Source organism: Uranotaenia lowii, chromosome 2, assembly GCF_029784155.1.
Source record: "Uranotaenia lowii strain MFRU-FL chromosome 2, ASM2978415v1, whole genome shotgun sequence".
Lineage (NCBI taxonomy): Eukaryota > Metazoa > Arthropoda > Insecta > Diptera > Culicidae > Uranotaenia > Uranotaenia lowii.
In genome coordinates this window covers 368,061,714-368,082,213 of record NC_073692.1, presented here as the reverse complement: position 1 = coordinate 368,082,213, position 20,500 = coordinate 368,061,714, and the positions used below count along the sequence as shown (strand labels likewise).

Sequence of the window (20,500 nt, the reverse complement as noted above, 5' to 3'; positions counted from 1 at the left end):
GCCTAAAACTCTTAGCTTAAAGATACTCGACCTGAAGAATTTTGTCTTGGAGACTTTTGACCTTCAAACATTTGGCGTTTAATCCAGCAACCGGAAAGATGTGGTCTAAAGATCTAATGATTCTCGGCCTGAAGATCTTCGGCCCCCCAGAAGTCCCCCGGACTAAGACTCTCTGCTCAAAGTTTTTTCTTCTATCCGGAGACCACTGGGTTAAAAAAATTTCAGTCAACCTAAATCCCCTGACTTAATAGACCCTCAGACATGGCCTAAAGATTTTTGTATTGAAGACGCTCGAGCCAGACTAACTATCTAAAACTTTTCACTTAAAAAGACCTTTGACCTTCAAACATTTGGTCTTTAGTCCGCAAACCAGAAAGCTGTGGTCTAAAGATCTAATAATTCTCGGCTTGAAAACTTTCGGCCTAAGATTCTCTGCTTGAATTTCTTTCTTCTATCCGGAGATTATCGACTAACAGTAACAAACAACCCTTCGGTCGGCCAGAAGGCCCTCACTTAAAAGACCTCCAGACCAAAAACTTATTGTCTGAATTTTTCAGCTTGAATATTCAACCAGATGACTTTGGGACTGCATACTCTCGGCGTAAAAAATCGTTTTTTTTTTATTTACAACTAGTTTATTAAAGACCTTCTAGTTCAGTGGTTTTCAAAGTGGTCCCTACCGCCCCCTTGGGGGCGTTGAGAGCTTCCAGGGGGGCGGTGAGCTCAATGTTGAAATTTGGGGGGCGTTGGAAGAGCTCAAGGGGGCGGTGAGCTCGTGATTCACATTTTCACAAATCACAATACAACGTAGATTTGGAATAAAATCGAGTAAGTTCGATGCAATAATTGAAATAAACACAAAACTAGACATCAGGTTGAAGACTAAAACATCTATAATTTCACAGAGCTCCAAGCAAATTTTTGCTCCAGTATCTCAATAATTATTTTCAAATGTAACTTAAAGGTTTATTTTATATTGTTACTGATTTTCTATACGCTGTACATATTGATCCTGTTTGGTAAGATTTTTTTGGGTTTAACTAAAACAAAAATAATTTTAGATGGAAATGCTTGATAATCTTTAAAATATACTGCTCAAAAAATCAGCCCAACAGAAAATACCTTCAAAAAATCTGTATTAAAAGGCGTCATCTGTGATTGAGTGATAGATATTTTTAAAAGAAACTATGTAAAAATTATTTTAGATAAGATTTTTTTTTTTTTTTTTTATAAATTACTTTATTTGAAACGGCTCATACCTTTGAGTTTTAAGGAGCCAAACTCGTTTTGTGTTTATAACAATTGATTACTTAGGAAGATTTTTTTTATTTCTGTTATTATTTGTTCATCTCTATTTTAATCGATTCAAAAAATCAATTGTGCCATTTGCCATGGATAAACTTTTAACCTTTACGGTTATTACTTACATCGCCTGGATTTAGTTATGAGAATCTAATTTAAAATTTAAGACCCGTGAATACTGCATAAGTTTGAACAGGACTCAAATTCAGATATCAAAAAGTAATATGTACTATTCTTACGTTATTTTACCGGCTACCGGGTATTTAATTTGTATTCAATCATGCAATTTAATCTTCAACACTTATGCAAATTAATGGTGAATAAAAAAATTTGTTCATCAAAATTTTAGATATATGATTAGACTAGATATCAAACTAATTTATCAGTTTTAATAAATGTCCAGGAAACTTTACATAGAATTAAGTGTTTACTGGAGGTTTAAAGCAATATGAGGCCTTTGGAGCCAAAAGGGTATAAGAAAAGGTTATCAAACAGCACGGTTTTATCCGGATTTGTCCGGATATTTAATGAAAATTCGACAAAAGTCCGGTCCGGCCGGTTTTCCGGATTTCATTGAACAAAGCCCGGGTTTTGCCCGGAATTATTCACTTCATTTGTCAAAACAAATTGTGTTGTAAAAATTTTTAATTATGCGTCCAAAAAGAAATGTTTTGAGCAAATTTAATGGAAATAATCATGAAAAAATTTTTGAATGCCTAAAATACAATTGAAAACTGCTGATAAATTATGACGGAAATATTTTTTACGTTTTCACTTGATACTTTGTATTGAAATTCCTGGGTTTTGACACAACCAGGGTTTTTGGTCGACAATTTTGAAATCCAATGCCCGGGTTTTGCCAGGTTTTTAAACAAAATATCCCAAATTTGTCCGACTTGGGTACGTGCTGGGAAAATTCTGGCAACCTTGATATAAGAATATAAGAGCAAATTTTGAGAAAATAAGCTTTTAATTTGTTATGTTTGGTCATTTTCCATATATTTTCCCAAAAATTGCATTTTTCTTTCGAACAAAATATCATGTAAATAAGATTCTTAAAATCTGAAAAATCATGAAATAAAGATTAATTTTTAAGAATCGCTCGACATTATTGAATCAAAATCGACCATCTTTAATACGCCTCACCCCTTTAGCTCTGAGGGCGTCATATAAATTAAAGTTTTGAATAAAGCGTTACAACAACATCAAGCCAAATGCTAATGGTTTTTAAACGATCCAGATTTTCATTTTTTTTTTCAATAGATTTTTTGAAAATTTGCCTAGGGGGGCGTTGAGCTTGAAAATTTTGCAAAAAGGGGCGGTGAGTGAAAAAAGTTTGAAAACCACTGTTCTAGTTTTACAAAGTTTCAATGTTCCGAGTGTATTCGTTTCTCTAGGTTAGTAGGGAAGGAGGCCGTAATAATCGCGGCGACTTAACAGTTAAAAAAAACTTTAGACAAGGGAAAAAGAACGGGTTTATAGGGGTTATTCCCCAATATCAGTTTTCCATTAGGGTCTGGTGGTGGCCTCCAGTAGCTGTGGCTTCGGTAGCTACTGTTTGGTATCGGTTTCCGACCTTCTGGCCAGCTTTCTTCAGGAATGCGTCGAACCCGGTGGATGAGAGGTGGTTAATATCGTTAATTTATTTTCAGAAATTTTTCTTCGAGCATCCATTTTTTGCCTAATTGTTGGAAAATCCAACACTGATTGTACGAATGCTAAAATTTGTACGATAGACATTTAATTTTCTCTTAGATAGAGTACCCGTCAATTAACTCTCCTAACATACATATGTGACGAAATCTGTTCCCCAACTACATATTCTCTGCATCAGCAATAGAGGCGATCGATGCCGAATCGAGCAGAAAAGGAAAGTCAAGTCATCGAGATTTCGCCTGGAAGCGAAAGAGTTGCAAATTTGCATTCCCCATTCTCGGCTATTGAGTGTTGCAATGCATGTTTGGTATGCGGAAACAAGTGCTGTTTGTTTTGTTTGACCCAATCGGGTGGATGGGAAAATGGATCGTTCTTCTGCACACCTGAATTATTGGCCACAATAATCGGTAAACAAACAGGGCTAAGACTTTTTTATTTGAAAGGAATTGGGTAGAGCTTTTTTTGCTAGTTACTAATGGAAAAAGTGTATACACACCTGCCCGCGAACCGGCGAAAATCGTTCACCTATAATCAATTGTGGGCTAAAGTCGGTCCTCGTTTCAAATTTACATGGCTTTAGGCTGAAGGCGGCAGCTAGCAAAAGGGGTATCCTACTAAATTGTCCGAGACTAGTTAAACATTTTAAGTACACATGTTGGATTTGTTCCTCGTTTGCGATTTTATGCTAGCCATCGAACATCGAACGGGGCTTGTTTATCGAAAGTGATAACGGAACCGATTGTTGATTAATTATTGCCGGTCGATGAATGTGGGGTGATTTTTTTCTGCTGTTAGCTTGTAATTAAAAGCTGTTACCACTGCTGGTGGACTATCTTTGGCGATAGCTTGTTAACCAGTTAAGGAACTGGTTGAGAATCCGTTCAAAAAATGTTTAGATATTGATTTAAGGGGGTTGTCACAAACGAAATATAGAATTTTAACACGGGTTTTTCATACGGCTATTTTTATACGGGTTTCGCAATCAACAAGATATCTGAGAAAAAAAGAGAAAAGTCCTTTTACTTAGAAATGTTTTAAATTGAGGGAAGCTTAGCTCTGAGGTTTGAAAGGTGAGACATGAAACATAAGACATGAGAAATGATGAGACATAAGACATGAGACGTGAGACATTAAAGATAAGACATTTCTCACTTCTCACGTCTCACGCCTTGTTCTTCAATTTTTACATCTCATTTCTCACTATTTTTTTTTTCAAAAAATAAAATAAATCTCACTTCTCATGTCTTAAATCTCACTCCTCATTTCTCATTACTCACATCTTTCGTCTCACATTTCATTTTTCAAGTCTCACTCTCCACTCTCACGTCACACGTCGCATGTACCACTTCTTATGTCACAAGTCTCACGTTTTACTTCTCTGGTCTCACGTCTCACTAGTAATGTCTCATGTGTCATGTCTTAGGTCCTAAATTCCATGTCTATGGTAACCCAAGTTGCAGGTCTCAGATCTCGGAGCATAGGTCTCAGGTCTCAGATTTCGTAAATCCGTGTAAAAAAATCTTGCTGTAGAATGTTTCAAAAAACTCAAGAAATTTATGCCAAAAACGCAATACAATGTGATTTACTTTGATGTATGTATCCAAAATCGAAATTAGGCTGTGAACCCAAACCTGCATCAGATATCATTATCTGATTGCAACTCAATCACAATTTAATAGAGGCAGTTCCCAGCTCCAATCGCCAAAAAGCCCGTGCAAAATTCTGCGAAAGTCTACATTCCTCGAATGCATGATCACTGGCGCGCGTTGACATTATCATTGCTAAAATAATTGTTAAAAATTCACCGGAATTGGGCAATATTGCTTCAAACCGGCAAAAAAAGGTAAAATAAATTCACGCGCGGCTTTGTTTTTGTTTAACGACATTCGAAGAGCTTCGCCAGCAAAGTAGCGTCTAAAATTGGCTACCGGTAGAAGTTGCGTAACCCCCCTCAAAAGTGCAAACACCTTTGAAAATTCGATGCAGCTTGTAATGGGAAACGTTATCTTGATGAAAGATGATTTACAATTGCAATTTGGGCCATATCTGAGATCGCGAACACATAAGTTGTGAAGCTAAAAAGTTGGCAAAATGGTTAGTTTTTTTACCTTTTATCGGACTAAGTGATGAAAAAAAAATCACTCCTCCAATCGCTCCCCGATTGATTCCGTTTCATTCGAAATAAGCCAAATCAATTCCAAAATCGTCGCTCAGTCGTAAATAAAACATGGAAAACAGTCACTGTGACAAAAAGGCGAATGTACACATTGTGTTTTGACAAATGTTGTCAACTTCAAATTCCCCGAAAACATCGCGCTATTGCGCACTCCCATATTTTTAAATCGTCTCCCACATTTTAAAATGTTCCACAACAGCCCATTCCGAGAGGCAGCTTAGCCCGCGATTAAAAGCAAAACAGAAAAAACTGTGTTAATTGTACTCACTTATATTTAATGGCCGCGACCATTGCCCATTGATTACAATACAAAAGGGGGCACCACAAATGGTATCTCAGCTGAATGACAACCTTTCTGGCAGCAGCAGCATCTCCGAAACAGATTCCCTAAATTACTGTGGAACTGTTTCGCATAATGAATGGGCTACTATTGCTAAGTTTATCTATCTACTGCTTTATCCATTGAGCTGCTTACGTACCGTGAGCAATCTTGCTTGACATCATATTTTCCCAAGACGTCGTAATTCATCTGTTTTTTCTTTTTCTAGCGAGATGCACCGGAATATGAAAGCACGGATGTTTTCAGGTCTGTTTTTGATGCGAAAATTACGCAAATGTTTAGGAAATTATTTCATAAAATTTGATTGAACTGATAACGATTAAAAACGGCTGATTCTTTTGCTCGAGTAGTCAAAAGTCGCAGTGTCTCCAAAGCAAGTCTCTAGTCTGATGTCAATACGCTGTAATCCTTAGGTACAGGTTCTTCAAAATCTTCAAGAAATACCAAGGATATCTTATCGGTGGTTTAGTACATATAGTAAGGATCTTCAGGTTTTTGATTAAGGTGAAGCGTCTCTAAGCCGAGGATTTTCATTCAAGACGAAGGATGTAAGTCGAGTCTTTCCAGACCGAGAATCTCTATGTTACAAGTGTCTAGCCTAGGCTGTGGGTCCTCAACTATACATTCTTAAGGGTTATTTGGTCAATCCCAAAATTATCTTTCGACCTATAGACAAAAATTTTGGAGGCCGCAGATCTCCAATCTTAGGAAATCTTAACCTCATGGCCATACGTTTAGAGATCCCTGAACTACAAACTTTTGACTTGAAGAACATCGGCCTAGAGATAATGTGTCTAAAGGCCCTTCACTTTAACCAAAAACTCTCGACCTGGAAAAGACCCTTAACACCTAAATCAATGGCAGTCTAGAAAAACTTGATTTCGTGACTTTTGGCTTAGAGATCCTCGATTAACACATCTGGCCGGTGGTCTTCAAATGAAGGTTCTTCAGGCTAAGGAACTCGAGATTAATGTTTAGAGTCTCTCATCTGAGGGTCTCCCGACCGAGTGTCTCTAAGCCAAGCTTAGGTTTTTAAGAATATTTTTAGTCAAGGAGAAGAATTCTATGCCAACGCTTTTAAACCCAGGTCAAGGATCCTTAAGCCAAATCATCCTTGACGATGGTCTCTGGAATTAGCTTCCTGAAGCAAAGTTTCTTCAGTTTATGAGTAAGAGTCTGTAGGCCAAGTGTCTCTAGACAGTGAACCTCTAAGCAGAAAACCTCTAGTATAAGGGTCTTTAGGGGTCGAAGATTTTTGATAAACACCAAGGCTTTTTTTTTCTTTATTATAGGGACTTTCAGCCTCGGGCTGGTTCGTCTCTTTAAAACACCAAGGCTGAAAATCTTTGGCCAAGCGACGGATCTCTATGCTGATTGTCTGTTAATCGAGGATCTCTAAGCCAAGAGTCACGAAATCAAGTGTTTTCAGGCTGCAGATTCGTTGATTTAGGTTTTAAGGGTCTTTTTCAGGTCGAGAGTTTTTGGTTAAGGTGAAGAGTCTCTAGACAAATTATCTTTAGATCGAAGTTCTTCAAGTCAAAAGTCGCTTTTTCGTGGCCAGCAGTTCCCGGCAAATTCATTTTCATTGGAAATATCGACGAAGGCGGGAAACGATACTCACAGGCTAAGCTGTGAAATGCGAATAGATCCTATAGGAACGTTCTAAGGATTGGTAAGTTTTTCTTAAAATTTTTAAATTTTTAAAAACATTTTGTTTTGGAAATAAATCAGTCGAAGCATCGAATAAATTATAAATTTATGTACTGTGTGTTTGTGTCTTCCAGGGAATTTTCTCCAGAGTGTCCCAAAGCTAAATCCACAACAGCGGAAGGCTACGCTTGATACCGGTTTGGAAAATCAGATTAGCGTCTTATTCCGAAAATAGTAGAGTAACATTAAATATATGAGGAGAATCTAAATTTTCTATAGTTGAGCTCATTAATTGTATCATAGAAATAAAATTGAATCTATCATATTTATTGTTTATTCAATCATACTGTTCTAGTTAAATCTACAATACTTATTGTGGAATGCCTAAAATCAGTCAAAATGATTCATTCAATCAAATATGACTTAATATAAGTGGGTTATTGTTGAAAATACTATACCTTATTCTCCGTGTTGCCGTGAGGTTTAGATTCTTTTAGAAGAAGCTCTTAAGACAAAGATTGAGCACCTTGAGACATATGGTCTCTAGACCTAGAATCCAAAGGTCATTTGGACAAGGAATTTCTGAATATTTAGGAGCCAACAAACTCTTAGATAGACAGTCTTGAGATTGAGGGTCCTAAGACCGATTAACTCTAGCTCACGGCCAAGAGTCTAGTTGAAGGATCTCTAGGTCTGGAAAATCCAGGCCAGGAAACTTTTTGTCAAGACGAAGGGTCTCTAGAGGAAGTTTGGTTTTCAGTTCAAGAGACTTTTAAGCCTTATGACCGAAAGTATGAAATTCGAGGCTTTAGAGGTAAGGGATGTGTGTACCAAGAGTCCTTAACCAAGAAGAAAAGGTTTCGTAGCATAAGGCCTCAAATATTTTGAGTTTTTCTGTGCTAATTATAATTATCAGCGCTGAGTCCTCAAATCTAGAGTCTTCATTCCAATTTATTTAGGCTTTCAGTCTTTGTATTTACAACGTCGTCAAATCAAAGGTCTTCAAACTGTAGAATTTCTGACCTGAAGTGTCCAGACTGAAGATTTTTAACCGAAAACTATTAGTTCTTCAGGTTCGGATTGAAGATTTTCCGGAATAAGGTCTTTAAGTTCCATTTCTTCAGGAGGAAGGTCTGAAAGCTTGTGAAAGCTTGTGTTAACTGAAGGTCTAGAGGCTAGAGATTTTTGAATGTCTTCATGCCGATCTACACATCTTAGAACACTGATGATTTTTAGACTAAAGTCAATAAAAATCACACTATTTGTTTCCAGACCGGAAGTGTCCATATTGAAAGTTTTTGTATCGATATTTGTCATGTCCTAAGTGTTCAGATTAATGATCTTCTGATCAGGATAAACTATTCAGGGCGAAGAATTTTGATCTCAAAGTATTCAAACCAAACCTATCCAAACTGAAGTTTTTAAGACTGAAGTTAGAAGTTTTAAATACACACAGTTTTCGAAGGTCTACAGACTGATTTACAAGTCGGTGTTCACGCTGAAGAACACTTATAACGAAAGTTTTCATGCCAAAAGTGTTCAGACTTAAGATCTTCTGTTCGTAAATTTCCAGACCGAATGTGTGAATACTGATAGTCTTAAGACGAAGTTCTCCAAATTGAAGGCCTAAAAATTTAAGGTCTTTAGACTAATTGTTTTTGGATTAATGGTCCTCACGCGGAATGTTTTAACCCCGTATGTCTCCAGCACATATTCATATAACTCTACAAAAATCTCGATTCAAAAACACGCTGAAAACCTCCACTAAACGAAATAGTTTCGTGCTGTAAATGTTGTTGAGTGATGATGGCATTTGAAATGTGAGAGAAGTTGGACAAGCGCGAAAAGTGAAGCACCAAAATGATGCCTGCAAAAAACAGACAGACCAAAATCTACTTCAAACTACTAGTGCGGTTGAACAATATGGGGATCAAAATTGACTCTTAAAAATGAAAACTAAAGCGACGAAGACGATGACGAATCGTCGGGGAGGGAAGGGAATAACTCTAAGGGTAAATGACACGCAAAATGGTGAAATTTTCGTGGGTTTTTCTTTCGAATTTTTTGCATTGCATTCCGGCTAAGAGGCACGCTACCATGCAACGAAAAAAAAACTGCAACCGAATATGGAATGAACTAGCGGCAAGTAGCGAGAAAAAAAAAGCCAACGACAAACCAAAAATTTGTAAACAGACACACAGATTGTTACGTTGAGTAAGAAAGTACAAAATAAAAGTGAAAGAGAAGAACGGCACGGATTTTGGCACGTTGTTTTGCGTTCATCCAACTAGCAAGAAAAAAGCAAGCCCAATTAGGTACGACGAGGTGGCTGATGGCTTCGTCATCATTTCGTCGTCATTTTGGAAGAATGGTAAATGGATATTGGGTGGTGAAGTATAAGTATAACTATAATTTAGAGGGAAAACACACCCGGGTAAAAGCATTTCAAATGTACAATCGAAAAAGGCTTTTTTTCAAATTTGGAACTAGAGTTGCAACCAAACAAAAAAATCCACACACACTTTTGAACCCACACGAGATGAAAATTTAGATTAAGCTAGCAAACGCAAACAGAAACCAAATGGAATGAAATGAGTCAAGGTGAATACGTAAACGGATCGAAGTCTCGATAAGCTAGTGATGTCTCTATACCTTTTCAAATGAATTTATTCATAGTTAATTTTAATAAAAAAAAGCTAAAAGATCCTGAAAGTATTGGAAATAAATTGATTACAGATGTCGAAAATTGGAAAATTTAATCTTCCTTTCAGCCACTTTCTATTTTTACCTCACGTTGATTACATGTTAAAGCCTTAGGCTGAAAATTTGTAAGCCCAAACTATTGATGTAAAGCCAGAGTTAGATCTTCAGGCTTAAGATCTTCGAACCGAAAGCCTTCAATTTTTTTACGCCGAAGGTATAAGGGATGTATGTCTTCAGAATGCAGACCTTTAGATCGAGGGTCTTCAGATCGAAGGTCTCCAGGCGGAGTTCTTCAAACCAAGGATTCTCTAGCTGCAGGATAACAGCCTTTCACAGGCTAAAAATCTGCAGGCGAAAATTTTGAGTCGAAGGAGTCGAATGTCTTCAGGCTGAAGCTCTTGAGCAACCTGCATGCTCAAAATCTACAACATAAAAGCATTCGTTTTCAAGGATCCTTCAAAGTTTCCGCCTGAAAACCTCTAAACTGTCCTAAATCTTTAAAACGTAAGTCTTCGAAAAAATTGTTCAAGATCCACAGGCTGAACTTCTTCAAGAGGAAACTTCAAATCGAAGGATAAAAGTAGACGGTTTTCAACGCTCGAGGATCTTTAGGCAAAACAATCTGCCATATCGACCATAGCTTATCATGCCTAAATTCTTGAGGGCGTAGATTTTCCATTCATCTCCCTCTCAAACTTTTCTTCAGGCCGATAATCTATCCGACAAAAGCGTCTTCAAATGGCTTTAAATAACAAAGCTCAGAAGTTTTAAGACCCGAAGTCTTTAGGCTGGGAAGTCATTAGATCGAAACTCTGTAGGGCCTTTAACCTCAAAATCTGAAGAACGTGAAATCTTCTGGGCGTAGACCTTCAATGATAGTTTTCAGGTCGGTTTCATAGGCCGTGTCGCTTCATGTCAAGGCTAAGGGCCAAATCTATAGATCAACGGTCTTAAAGCCTAGATTCTGTAGGCCAATGAAAAAATCTCTAGGTCAAGGGTTTCTAATTCAAGAGGAAAGGGTTTTTCAAGGGTTTCTAATTGAAGAGGCCGTAGGTCCTCAAAAGTAGGTCCTTTAAAACCTTTAAGGTCATGTTTTAGCTTAGAATTTCTAGGCCTTTAGTCTCTAGGATCTTTTACGCAAGGTAAAGGGTACCTAGTTCAAGTATTTCTTGGAAGAAACAGACCCTTGGACCGTAAGTTTTCAGGTCGAGGTTATGAGCCTCTAGACTGAGGCTCTAGTTTGGCAAGAATTTTCAGAGCAAGGTCCTGAATATTTAGAGGCTCTTCAGTTCAAATTATTCACCCAAGGGTATACAGGTTGATCTACAGGCAAAAGACTTTAGGCCTTTAGGCTCTAGGGTCTTTTGGTCAAGGTAAAGGGTCCCTATTTCAAATATTTCTAGGAAGAAACAGACTCTTGGGCCATAGGTTTTCAAGTCGAGGCTATGAGCCTCTAGACTGAGGGTCTAGATGAGCAAGAATTTTCAGAGCAAAAGTCCTAAATATTCAGAAGCTCTTCATTACAATTTATTCAACCAAGGGTTTACAGGTCGATCTTAAGGCAAAAGACACATAAGGCGCATTTTTTAAATGGTCAGTCTTAAGATCTTACAGCATGAGATTTTCAGGCTAAAGTTAATCAAATTTAAGTTTTGAAACCTGAAGGTTTTAACATTAAAGGTATTCAAATTCAAAATCAAATTCAAACTGTCTAAGGTACAAGTGTCAGCAGCCCACGGGCATTTAAGCTAAGGGGTTTCAGAGAGCTTTAAGTCTAGATTCATTAAAAAAGTCTTTAAATCTAGAAACTTCTAGGATCGTATGGTATATGTGAAGGGTCTCTTAACTACCTTTTTATAGACAGGCTTAAGGCCATCTCAAACTATTCAGCTCCTGAGTTTAAATTATGTTGGCCTTAGGTCTACTGGCCGATCGACAAGTGAGTCTTCAGGACAAAGACCATCAGTATCGAAGACCTTCGGCCGGAAGTTCTCCAAAAGGTAGTATTTTAAAAGTCCGGATATCCGCTTATCTTTTTTCCAGAAGTTCAAGGGCCTGAGGTGCTGAAACTTAAAGTTTTTCTGTCAAAAACTGACTTAAGATCTGAAATGAAGACCACCGGACTAAATGCCTTCATGACAATAGTTTTTTATCTAACTTTCTAACCCGAAGATCTTTGGACCAAAATTCTTCCAATATAGGCTCAAGCTGTTGGTATAGACGGGGGAAAATTTTCAGACAACCGTAATATTTCAGGTCGGTCGACCAGGTTCGGTTATTGGCGTTATGGTCGATAGTCTGATCTTCACCCAAAATTACAGGTATTCAAATTTCATTTGGTCAGTGGTCTCTAGGCCGAAGGCACAAAACTTTGGTTTCAAGGTCGTCTCTAAGCCTAGGATCTCTAATCCGAGACTCTTTTGGTTAAGGTAAAGATAAGCCTTGAACGATATGTCATGAAAGCCGTAAGTTCTAAGGGCGAGATTAAGAACCTCTAGACCAAATCGTTCTATAGCCAAGGATCCACAGGCAAAAAACTCTTTAGAGGACCATGTTTAAAATTTAAAGTTAATCCTCGAATATTTAGGCCGAGGGCCAAGGATCCACAGGTCAAAAAATCCTTTAAGGGACCATGAAGACGATGATTTTCAGGTGGATTCCGAGGATTTTAGGTTCAGAATCTCTATAGACCGAGAATCTAGGTGGGTAAGAATCTTCCAGAATTATTTGAAGCTCTCCAGTTGAAATACCGAAATTCTTCAGACTGCAGTACTCAGGCCTAATCTCTTAATACAAAAGATCTTCCGGTCTACACTGTTGTTCTAAAAACTTAGTCTTCGAAATAAAAATCTCAAGACCAACATTTTTCAAGCTACATTTGTCTTGATGGCGAAGTCTGTTCGCCGAAATGTTTTCAGACCATTCTGCGGACTGACGAACTTCAGGCTATACAAGTCGCAAAAAAGATTTTCAAATTGAAGGCCCCTTAAGTAAGTTTATAATTGTATTTTAGGCTTCTTTAAAATCGTTCATGTTTATTTTATCGAAACTTGTCAAATTTTTTCGTTTTTTTGTCGCAAAAATTCAAAAATAAATTAAGTGAAAAAATTTCGGGCATTTTTCTACAAAAACCAGGAAACCGGGCCGGACCGTTCCTAAGTTTTGTATTAAATATCCGGGCAAGTCCGGATGAAATCGAGCGATCTGACAGGCTTATTCTAAAGTGATGATCTTCAGATTCAAGGTTTACAGATTAGAGGCCTGAAAATCGACGTATTCAATTATATTTATACTTGATTCAACTATAATATTTGGCTAATTTATGACTTCGATCGGTTTTTTTTTATGTGATGGATTGCCCAAACTATCTCTCAAGCAGCTGAAAAATGCAAACACAAAAATAAACACCAAACAAAGTTTTCGGGGGACAAAATTTCGCTTTATCAAAAACGAAAATACAAACACAAAACACAACTTAAAACAAGGAAAAAAACAAAACCATAACAGGAAAATTCCAAACATTCAAGGGTGGGGGAAAAACCACAAAAACAACAGGAAAAACCCAAAAACAAAAAACACATACAAAGAGGGTTAAACCAAGAATATACAACAACAACAAAAACCTTGGAAAGGTGGCCGGTTGCTGCCATTGTTGGAGTGGGCACTTCCGCCGCTGGCCCCGCTACTGCTTCCGCCACTTCCGGGCGGCGAATCAAGCCCGGATCGCAGCTCCGGGATGGCCACGACCGGTGGCTGGGTGGCGATGCCTCGGCGGTGCGCGATACCGTGCTCGTTTGTTCCAGAATCTTATTTTTAGCAACAAAATTACGCCACGGTAGGTTGGAATCAAAGCCACGTGTGGTTCACAGGAAGTGGTGATTGAAAGTGACGACGCCATTGTTGCACCGGGAGATAGAATAATTACAGAAGCGTTTTGAACATTGAGATTATCGGAAAAAATCGGTTGTACAAAATTTACACAAAAATAACATAATAATACACGGTATGGTAAAAATAAAACAAAACAAAAACAGACCAAAATAATGTACAAGTTTTTTTTGGCGATGGGAGTTTGAGTATTTTAATTTTTTTTTTAATGAATGATCGTTATGAGACGAGGATAATGGTAAAGACGTTATGATATGGAAGAAAATGTTTGTCCCAGACCTCTATGTTGCTGATCGTTTCTGCAGGGGAGTTTAAATGCTCAAAAATGGGCAAAATCATCCTATCAGTTTGAGGAAGAGTTCGAAATTTCATTCGAATCCAAAAATGGAGAAGTAGAAAGTGGGAGAAGGGATAAAGACACTCTTAATGACGAGATCTAGAATGGCATATACGCCACTTCGGCATATCACGGCAGAAATGTCCAAAGTTTTATACTGGAATAGAATGTTTATTTCAATATGAATTCAACATCCATGTACGCTGTAAAATTCAACTTATTAAAATTTACCCATATAACACAGTGAACACAACCTTTCTGAGTAAACATAAAAATCCTGCAAGCTCAACATGAACATCACATTGAGGTTCGATCGGTGGATTCGATCCCAGGAATAGCTGTACCTACTGGAGGAAACTGTTCAAGTCAACAGATTTCAGAAGAGGATGGACCAGGAAGTGGCTATGATGGACGAGTTCGAAATGGCCTTCAACAACGACGCCCTGTTCTATGTCAACAGCCTTAAAATCGAATCCTGATCATGGCATTACCGTAAACTGGGAGAATTTTGATCACCTTCGTAACATTGATCAACATGAAAAAATTCATAACATTTTTTCATTTATTGAGTCTACGTATCCTGAAACTGTTTTTTACGTTTTAAAGCTGATTGATAAACCTCCTAAATTTGAGGTTTTAGCATATGAAATTTGGTAAAGGACACCATGGAGTGTCGATTTGTAACTGGTCAAGGAAAAGCGTGAGATTATCGTAGTGTTCCTATAGAAAGGTTCGACTATATTTAATAGGTACCTTACTTTCTTACTTTTACGATCTGAGAGTACGGAGGATAAAGCGATATGCGGTAATCAGAGTGAGAAGCCTAAAGGTTTCAGCAAAATTATGGCAGCATTGCTTAGTTTGTAGCCAGAGGAACTGAATTTAAGTTAAATTGTAGACATCAAGAGCACGTGTGTTGTGACAGGCGCGAGTCAAGGATAACCCAGCAAACATTTTTGTAGCTATATTCTTATGCTTTTTTTATTTACGTTCCATGTACATTATAGAATGATGAAAGTTGAAAAAACAGCATTTACCTATCAAAACGACGAAAACTACACCAATAAAGCGTTATCCGACACCTTATTCGTACCTATTGGAAGAATGCAAGAGAGCGAGAGGTTTTGCTCTCATAACCTTCGAATCATTACTAGCGACAATATTTCTCAGTTCTCTTATTGGTCAATATTACTCAATTCTCATCTGATTTTCAGCCATCTGGATTCTGGATGCATTGAGCTGGTTGCATAGAGAACATGAAGATGATTTTCTCACTTGAAGCCCGCGCGGGAGCCAAATCATTCCAAAATTTACGAACATGGCAGATTTTCTATCATATCCGATTTAAACTGACTTCAGACGACATTTAATACGATCTTTCCACTATGCAGTTGGGAAGCTGCTCTCGATCGACAAACAAAAGATGTCACACCTCGAATCCCGGTTATTAAAAGTCGGACCTCGAGCCTTTAGATGAGAAATCACGCTTCGAGTCGCAAAGAGCAAAGATTTTTGTGGTGTTTTTAATCCCGAGTCTTCATGAGGAAAGGTCAGATCAGGAATCGCAATAGAAGATTAGGCCTTGATTCAACTGAACTCCTGAAGGAGAGATAACCTCAAGTCAAGACGAGGAGAGGTCGTTAGAGTAGAGCTCACGCATCTATCTGTGTAGAGGAGAGATATGTGTACCTGAACCTCAAATCATTACGAGGTTAGCTTGAATCTTGAGTCGCCAGAAGAGATATCAGGCCTCCAGTCGTCAAGAGGAGAGGTTTGTGCGATGATTTCCAATCATTACGAGTATAGGTCGGTTCTCGAGTCTTTGGAGAAAAGTTCAGGCTTCAAGACGTAATGAGAAGAGGTATTGCTGAAAGTGGTTTCGTCTATGAGTATGCCGTGGAGCGCGAGTATGACCTCCCACCATTGAAGATAAATCGACGACAGTTTGAGGTCAGATCCAAAGTCAGAGGCCTCAGGAGGAATTTAAGGAGTAGAAAGTAATATCAGAGTTTTCGCAAACGTGGATTGACCATCTGGTTAAACAAGTAATAAAAAAGACATCCTGTGGATACTCTAGGCGGTAGTTCCACCTTAAACGACCAGTAGTCGTACAGTGCCGTCGTCCGGAGATTTTTGGAGAAGCATCGTTGACTGACACTGGACTGTCAATCCAGTAGATGAGGACGGCGAGTGCTTCTTCTTATATTCACCGAGTTGGCTCTGAGTCTGGGCCTCATAAGCGTCTATGTCAATGCTTTGACAGACGATTAAGTTACGGGAATGAACCTGATTCTAACGATCCCAGAGAGCCCAATGGAACAGCAGCCTACTAAAGTAGATGCACGTTCAGACAGAATGATCCTTTAATATTTCAATCTATCCAAAGAACTTTAAGTTAAATTTCAGAGTCTTAAACTGACGGTTGCTAGCCCTAAAACTTAGGTCGAGGGACTTTTAATCAAGCCGATGGGTCAGTAGACCAAGAAGTTCTAAAATACCTTTCAGAAAAGGGGTAGTCTTAAAAGCGGCACGTTATCCAAATATACGTGAAAATTGTGCTAGTCCCAGTAGACCAAGAAGTTTTAAAAGACCCATATACATGGCAACTTATTGAAGCAGATGCTCGTTTAGACAGAATGATCCTTGAACGTTCCAATCTCTCCAAAGAGCTTTAGGTTTAATTTCGGAGTCTTAATCTGACGGTCTTTGGGCCTAGGTCTAGGAACTTTTAATCAAGCCGATGGATCAGTAGACCAAGAAGTTCTCAAAGACCATTCCGAAAAAGGGTAGGCACATTATCCAAACACACGGGAGAATTGTGTCAGTCCCAGTAGACCAAGAAGTTTCAAAAGACCCTTAGGCATGGTGTCTTCAGGTTGATGCTAATGACTGATTCCCCACAACATCTAGGCTGAGAGTCTCTAGGTCAAGGTAAGGTAAGGTATTTTAAGATCTTCTATAAGCCTTAAAATTTTTAGGCCGAGACTCTTTAAGTTTGAAGGAGCAAGACCAGTGGTCAAGGTCAAGACTGTGAGTTTTTAGGTCGAGGCTTTAAAATCTCTAGAGTATCAAGGTTGAGGTTGGAAGGATTTTGAGGCCAAAGGTCCAAATTTCCGAAGACATATAGCGTTAATTTTTCAAACCAAAATTATCAAGTACTTCAACCTGCAAGTGTTGGTGCGAAACTCTCCAGATGGCAGGTTTTTAAAACAAAAGTTTAGGTGATAAGACGAAAGAACTTCATGTACTTGATGTTGACACTAACGTTCTTCAAATCGAAGTTTTAAAGACTGGAGACTTTCACCGTATTTAGAAGGGCAAGGATTTTCATGTCAGGTCTTTAATTATTCAGAGTTTTCATTCCAAAATCCGAAAGTCTTTAGTTTAGATTGCACTCCCTGTAGGTCTGTGGTCGATGGTCTTAACACTGTAGTTCCAAAGACTTAAAATCTTCGAGTTAAAGATCTTCATTTTAAAAGTTATGAATTGAATACCTTTAGGCCGAAAGTTTTCAAACCGTAGATCTCAAGACTCAAACGCTTCAAGCTATAGGTTATGATGGCGAAGGCTTCCGAATTGAAGCATAACAAGATGAAGCCTTTCCAGTGTTGGCGATAATAGTCATAACGAGACATTTTGGAGATCTTTCTAATTTGTTATTTACGAACGGCACAATACTGTTTTTCAATTCACAGTTCTCTATGAAAATTAGCAGTTAGTGTGAAAGTTGTCAACAGCATTGACGAGAAAACCCAATAATTTGAAAAAAAAAAACCTCAATGTAGCCGTTTTAAAAAATTGAAAAAATAAGAAATAAATCAATTGTAACGTAAGACATAACTGACATAAATTGAGAAATAAAATTGATTAGAATAAACAGCAGGAGAATATAGATCAGAATTAACAGCCTGAAATACATTTTAACCATTTACCATCAACGACTTCAGTACTCATTCAATTCAATTCTCCTAGCATCATACCTGTGAACAACAACCTAAACTAGAAACTTAACGGAATAGCAGAAGCACTATCGATCGATCCATGAACTACAAACAAAGTACCAAGATCTTTTCCCCAAAATAATTTACCCCTTTTACGATCACGATGCAACAAATTAATCAACAAAGGTGACAGAAAGGAAGTAAGGAAAGCAGAGGAAAAACAGAACCCTGAAATACTGAAAAAAACAAAAGTGCTTAAATAAATTGAAACTAGAGTGAAGTAAAATATTTTTGATGATCCCTTCCTAAGAGAGGTGATTAAGTAACTAATATAAGTGAAAACTAATAATGATGAAATATATTTACAAAATCGTTTACCAATTCAAATAACTTGATTTCGATTACAATCACCGTTACAAGATACCGACCAGAAGCAATTAGAGCAGACGAACCAGTACAAACTAACAAGGGTGCTTCGAATCAAAGATGACCGAAAAAAGCCAATCTAATCGACAGACAACAAATGAGCAAATTTTGATATAGGACTCAGATACATTCATAAAAAAAAGCGCGCTAACAATTTTACTACTGGCAGCTCCATTTTCCAGTTCAACTCAAATTGAAGGAGTTGAAAAAAAAAATCTAAAACGCGAAAGACTTGAGAAGACGCGAAATCCGGCGGCTTCACTTGTGTCACTGTGTGTGTGCTTGACTGAAATGTGTTTGATGATGTGATCAAGAAATTATCCACATAACAATAAAAACGTAAATCAATTGATTGGGACTAAAGAAAAAAAACCTAAACGAATAAAACAATTAAGAATCAACCACAAATTGGATGAACGCAGTTGGTCACATACATACAAAAAATATTGATGGTAGAACAAAAAAAAATGTGAGGGGCAGTTTGCAGAAAAAAAGATAATAAAACAAATTCAAAAATTGCAACCAATAACAAACAACAACAGTTGGGTTAGTATGAGTTTTGACGCGACTGAACAAAAGCACAGATGAAAACAAACGCGAATGATCACGAAGAATGGACCGAATGGGATTGATTGCTCTCGCACATGATTGGGACAACTTTATTGGTGGTGTTTCGAGGGGTGTTTACCTTTATTAGGGTACTATTTCAAAGTTTTGTTCATCATCAATGACATTTGTTTTGTATGGTTCGAAATGAATGCTTCGATCTACCAATTTCTGAATCAAAAGTAAAACAAAACGAAACCGTTCGCTTGAGATATGACAAAATAAACCATCCATGAGTAGATATATGATGAGCAAGAGAATAGGAAAAAATGCACGATTACGACAATGAGCTGAATGACAACGTAAAAGGGTATTCGAATAAATATAAAACAAAACAAAAATTCGGGAAAAAATCATGACTCGGTCACTTACCTGGCATTTGTTGCTGGTCCATCCCTGGATAGCACACACACTTGGCTGGATGAATCTCGAAAAGGTTGAACAAATCCGCTAGCAGCACTACGAGGTTCTGTTTCATGGAGCTGGAGAAATGACAAAAAAAATCAAGTTGAATAAGTTTATTTTACACAATACGATATTTATTTGAGCAGATCCACCGGAAATAAATCTCTTAAATTTGCATGGAACTTGATATTCGAAAAAAAAAATCCACTCCACCCCTTTTGCGGTTAAATTGAAGTGTTGAGACTTCCTTGAGTTTCGTCATTTATTTTATTATAAATTCTTGTTTTGATCGGTTTAAAATTAAAAGTAAAATATATTTTTAAGTATGTTGTTAAACCTTTAAACTTTTTATTATTTTTTTTTTTCTTTATTTCCTCCCTACTGGTATGGCATATGTTATGTTTCCGGTAATCATCTTATTTTTTTATTATCATCAGTTTTCAGTTTTTTCGACACTATCCCATCATTATTTGAAATATGTTTTTATTGATGTATCAATTTTTTTTATTCTTGTAATTTTAATTCGTTTTGTTATTTTAATTGGTCGTGATTTTTTTTTATAGCTTCTATGTTTTTATCAATATTAATTTATTTTCGTTCAATAATTTCCATTTTTTGTCATTTTGTTCGACTATTTTTCAATTAATTTTTTTTTGTTTTCTTATTATTTTAAATTTTGTTTAATTTATGTTTGTTAAATTTATACTAAAAGGAAATTTAAAATTTTGGAAAATTTTTAATTTTAATTTTTTCTACGTTTAATTATTTTATTTTGGTTATTTTTTACATAGCTTTTTATTTATGTTAAATTGTTTAAAAAAATTACTTCTGTTAAATTTCTTTAAATGTAGATCCGTTTTTTTTCAGTTATATTATTTTTTTTATATATTAATTGATTTTTTTTCAATTAGTTTTATTCTCTTTTGTATTAATTTTTTTGATTGATTTGAATAAATGTTTATCTATTCTTTTAAATATTTTTTTTCTATTTTTTGTTAATTTTCATACATTTTGTTTTTGGTTCTCTTATTTCTGATCATTTTAATTTTTGCCAAATTCTTTAGTTTATG

General features: G+C 37.0%; 1 protein-coding gene across 1 annotated transcript in view; it reads right to left on the bottom strand.

Annotated features, from left to right (window-relative positions):
* LOC129743136 (patronin-like) overlaps positions 1-20,500 on the bottom strand; it is a 249,133-nt gene that overhangs the window by 5,663 nt on the left and 222,970 nt on the right. Inside the window, exons 8-9 of the mRNA XM_055735103.1 lie at positions 19,398-19,507; positions 13,451-13,633 (exon numbers count right to left, since the gene is read on the bottom strand). Coding sequence (XP_055591078.1) covers positions 13,451-13,633; positions 19,398-19,507 — 293 coding nt within the window. The remainder of the gene's footprint in view (positions 1-13,450; positions 13,634-19,397; positions 19,508-20,500) is intronic.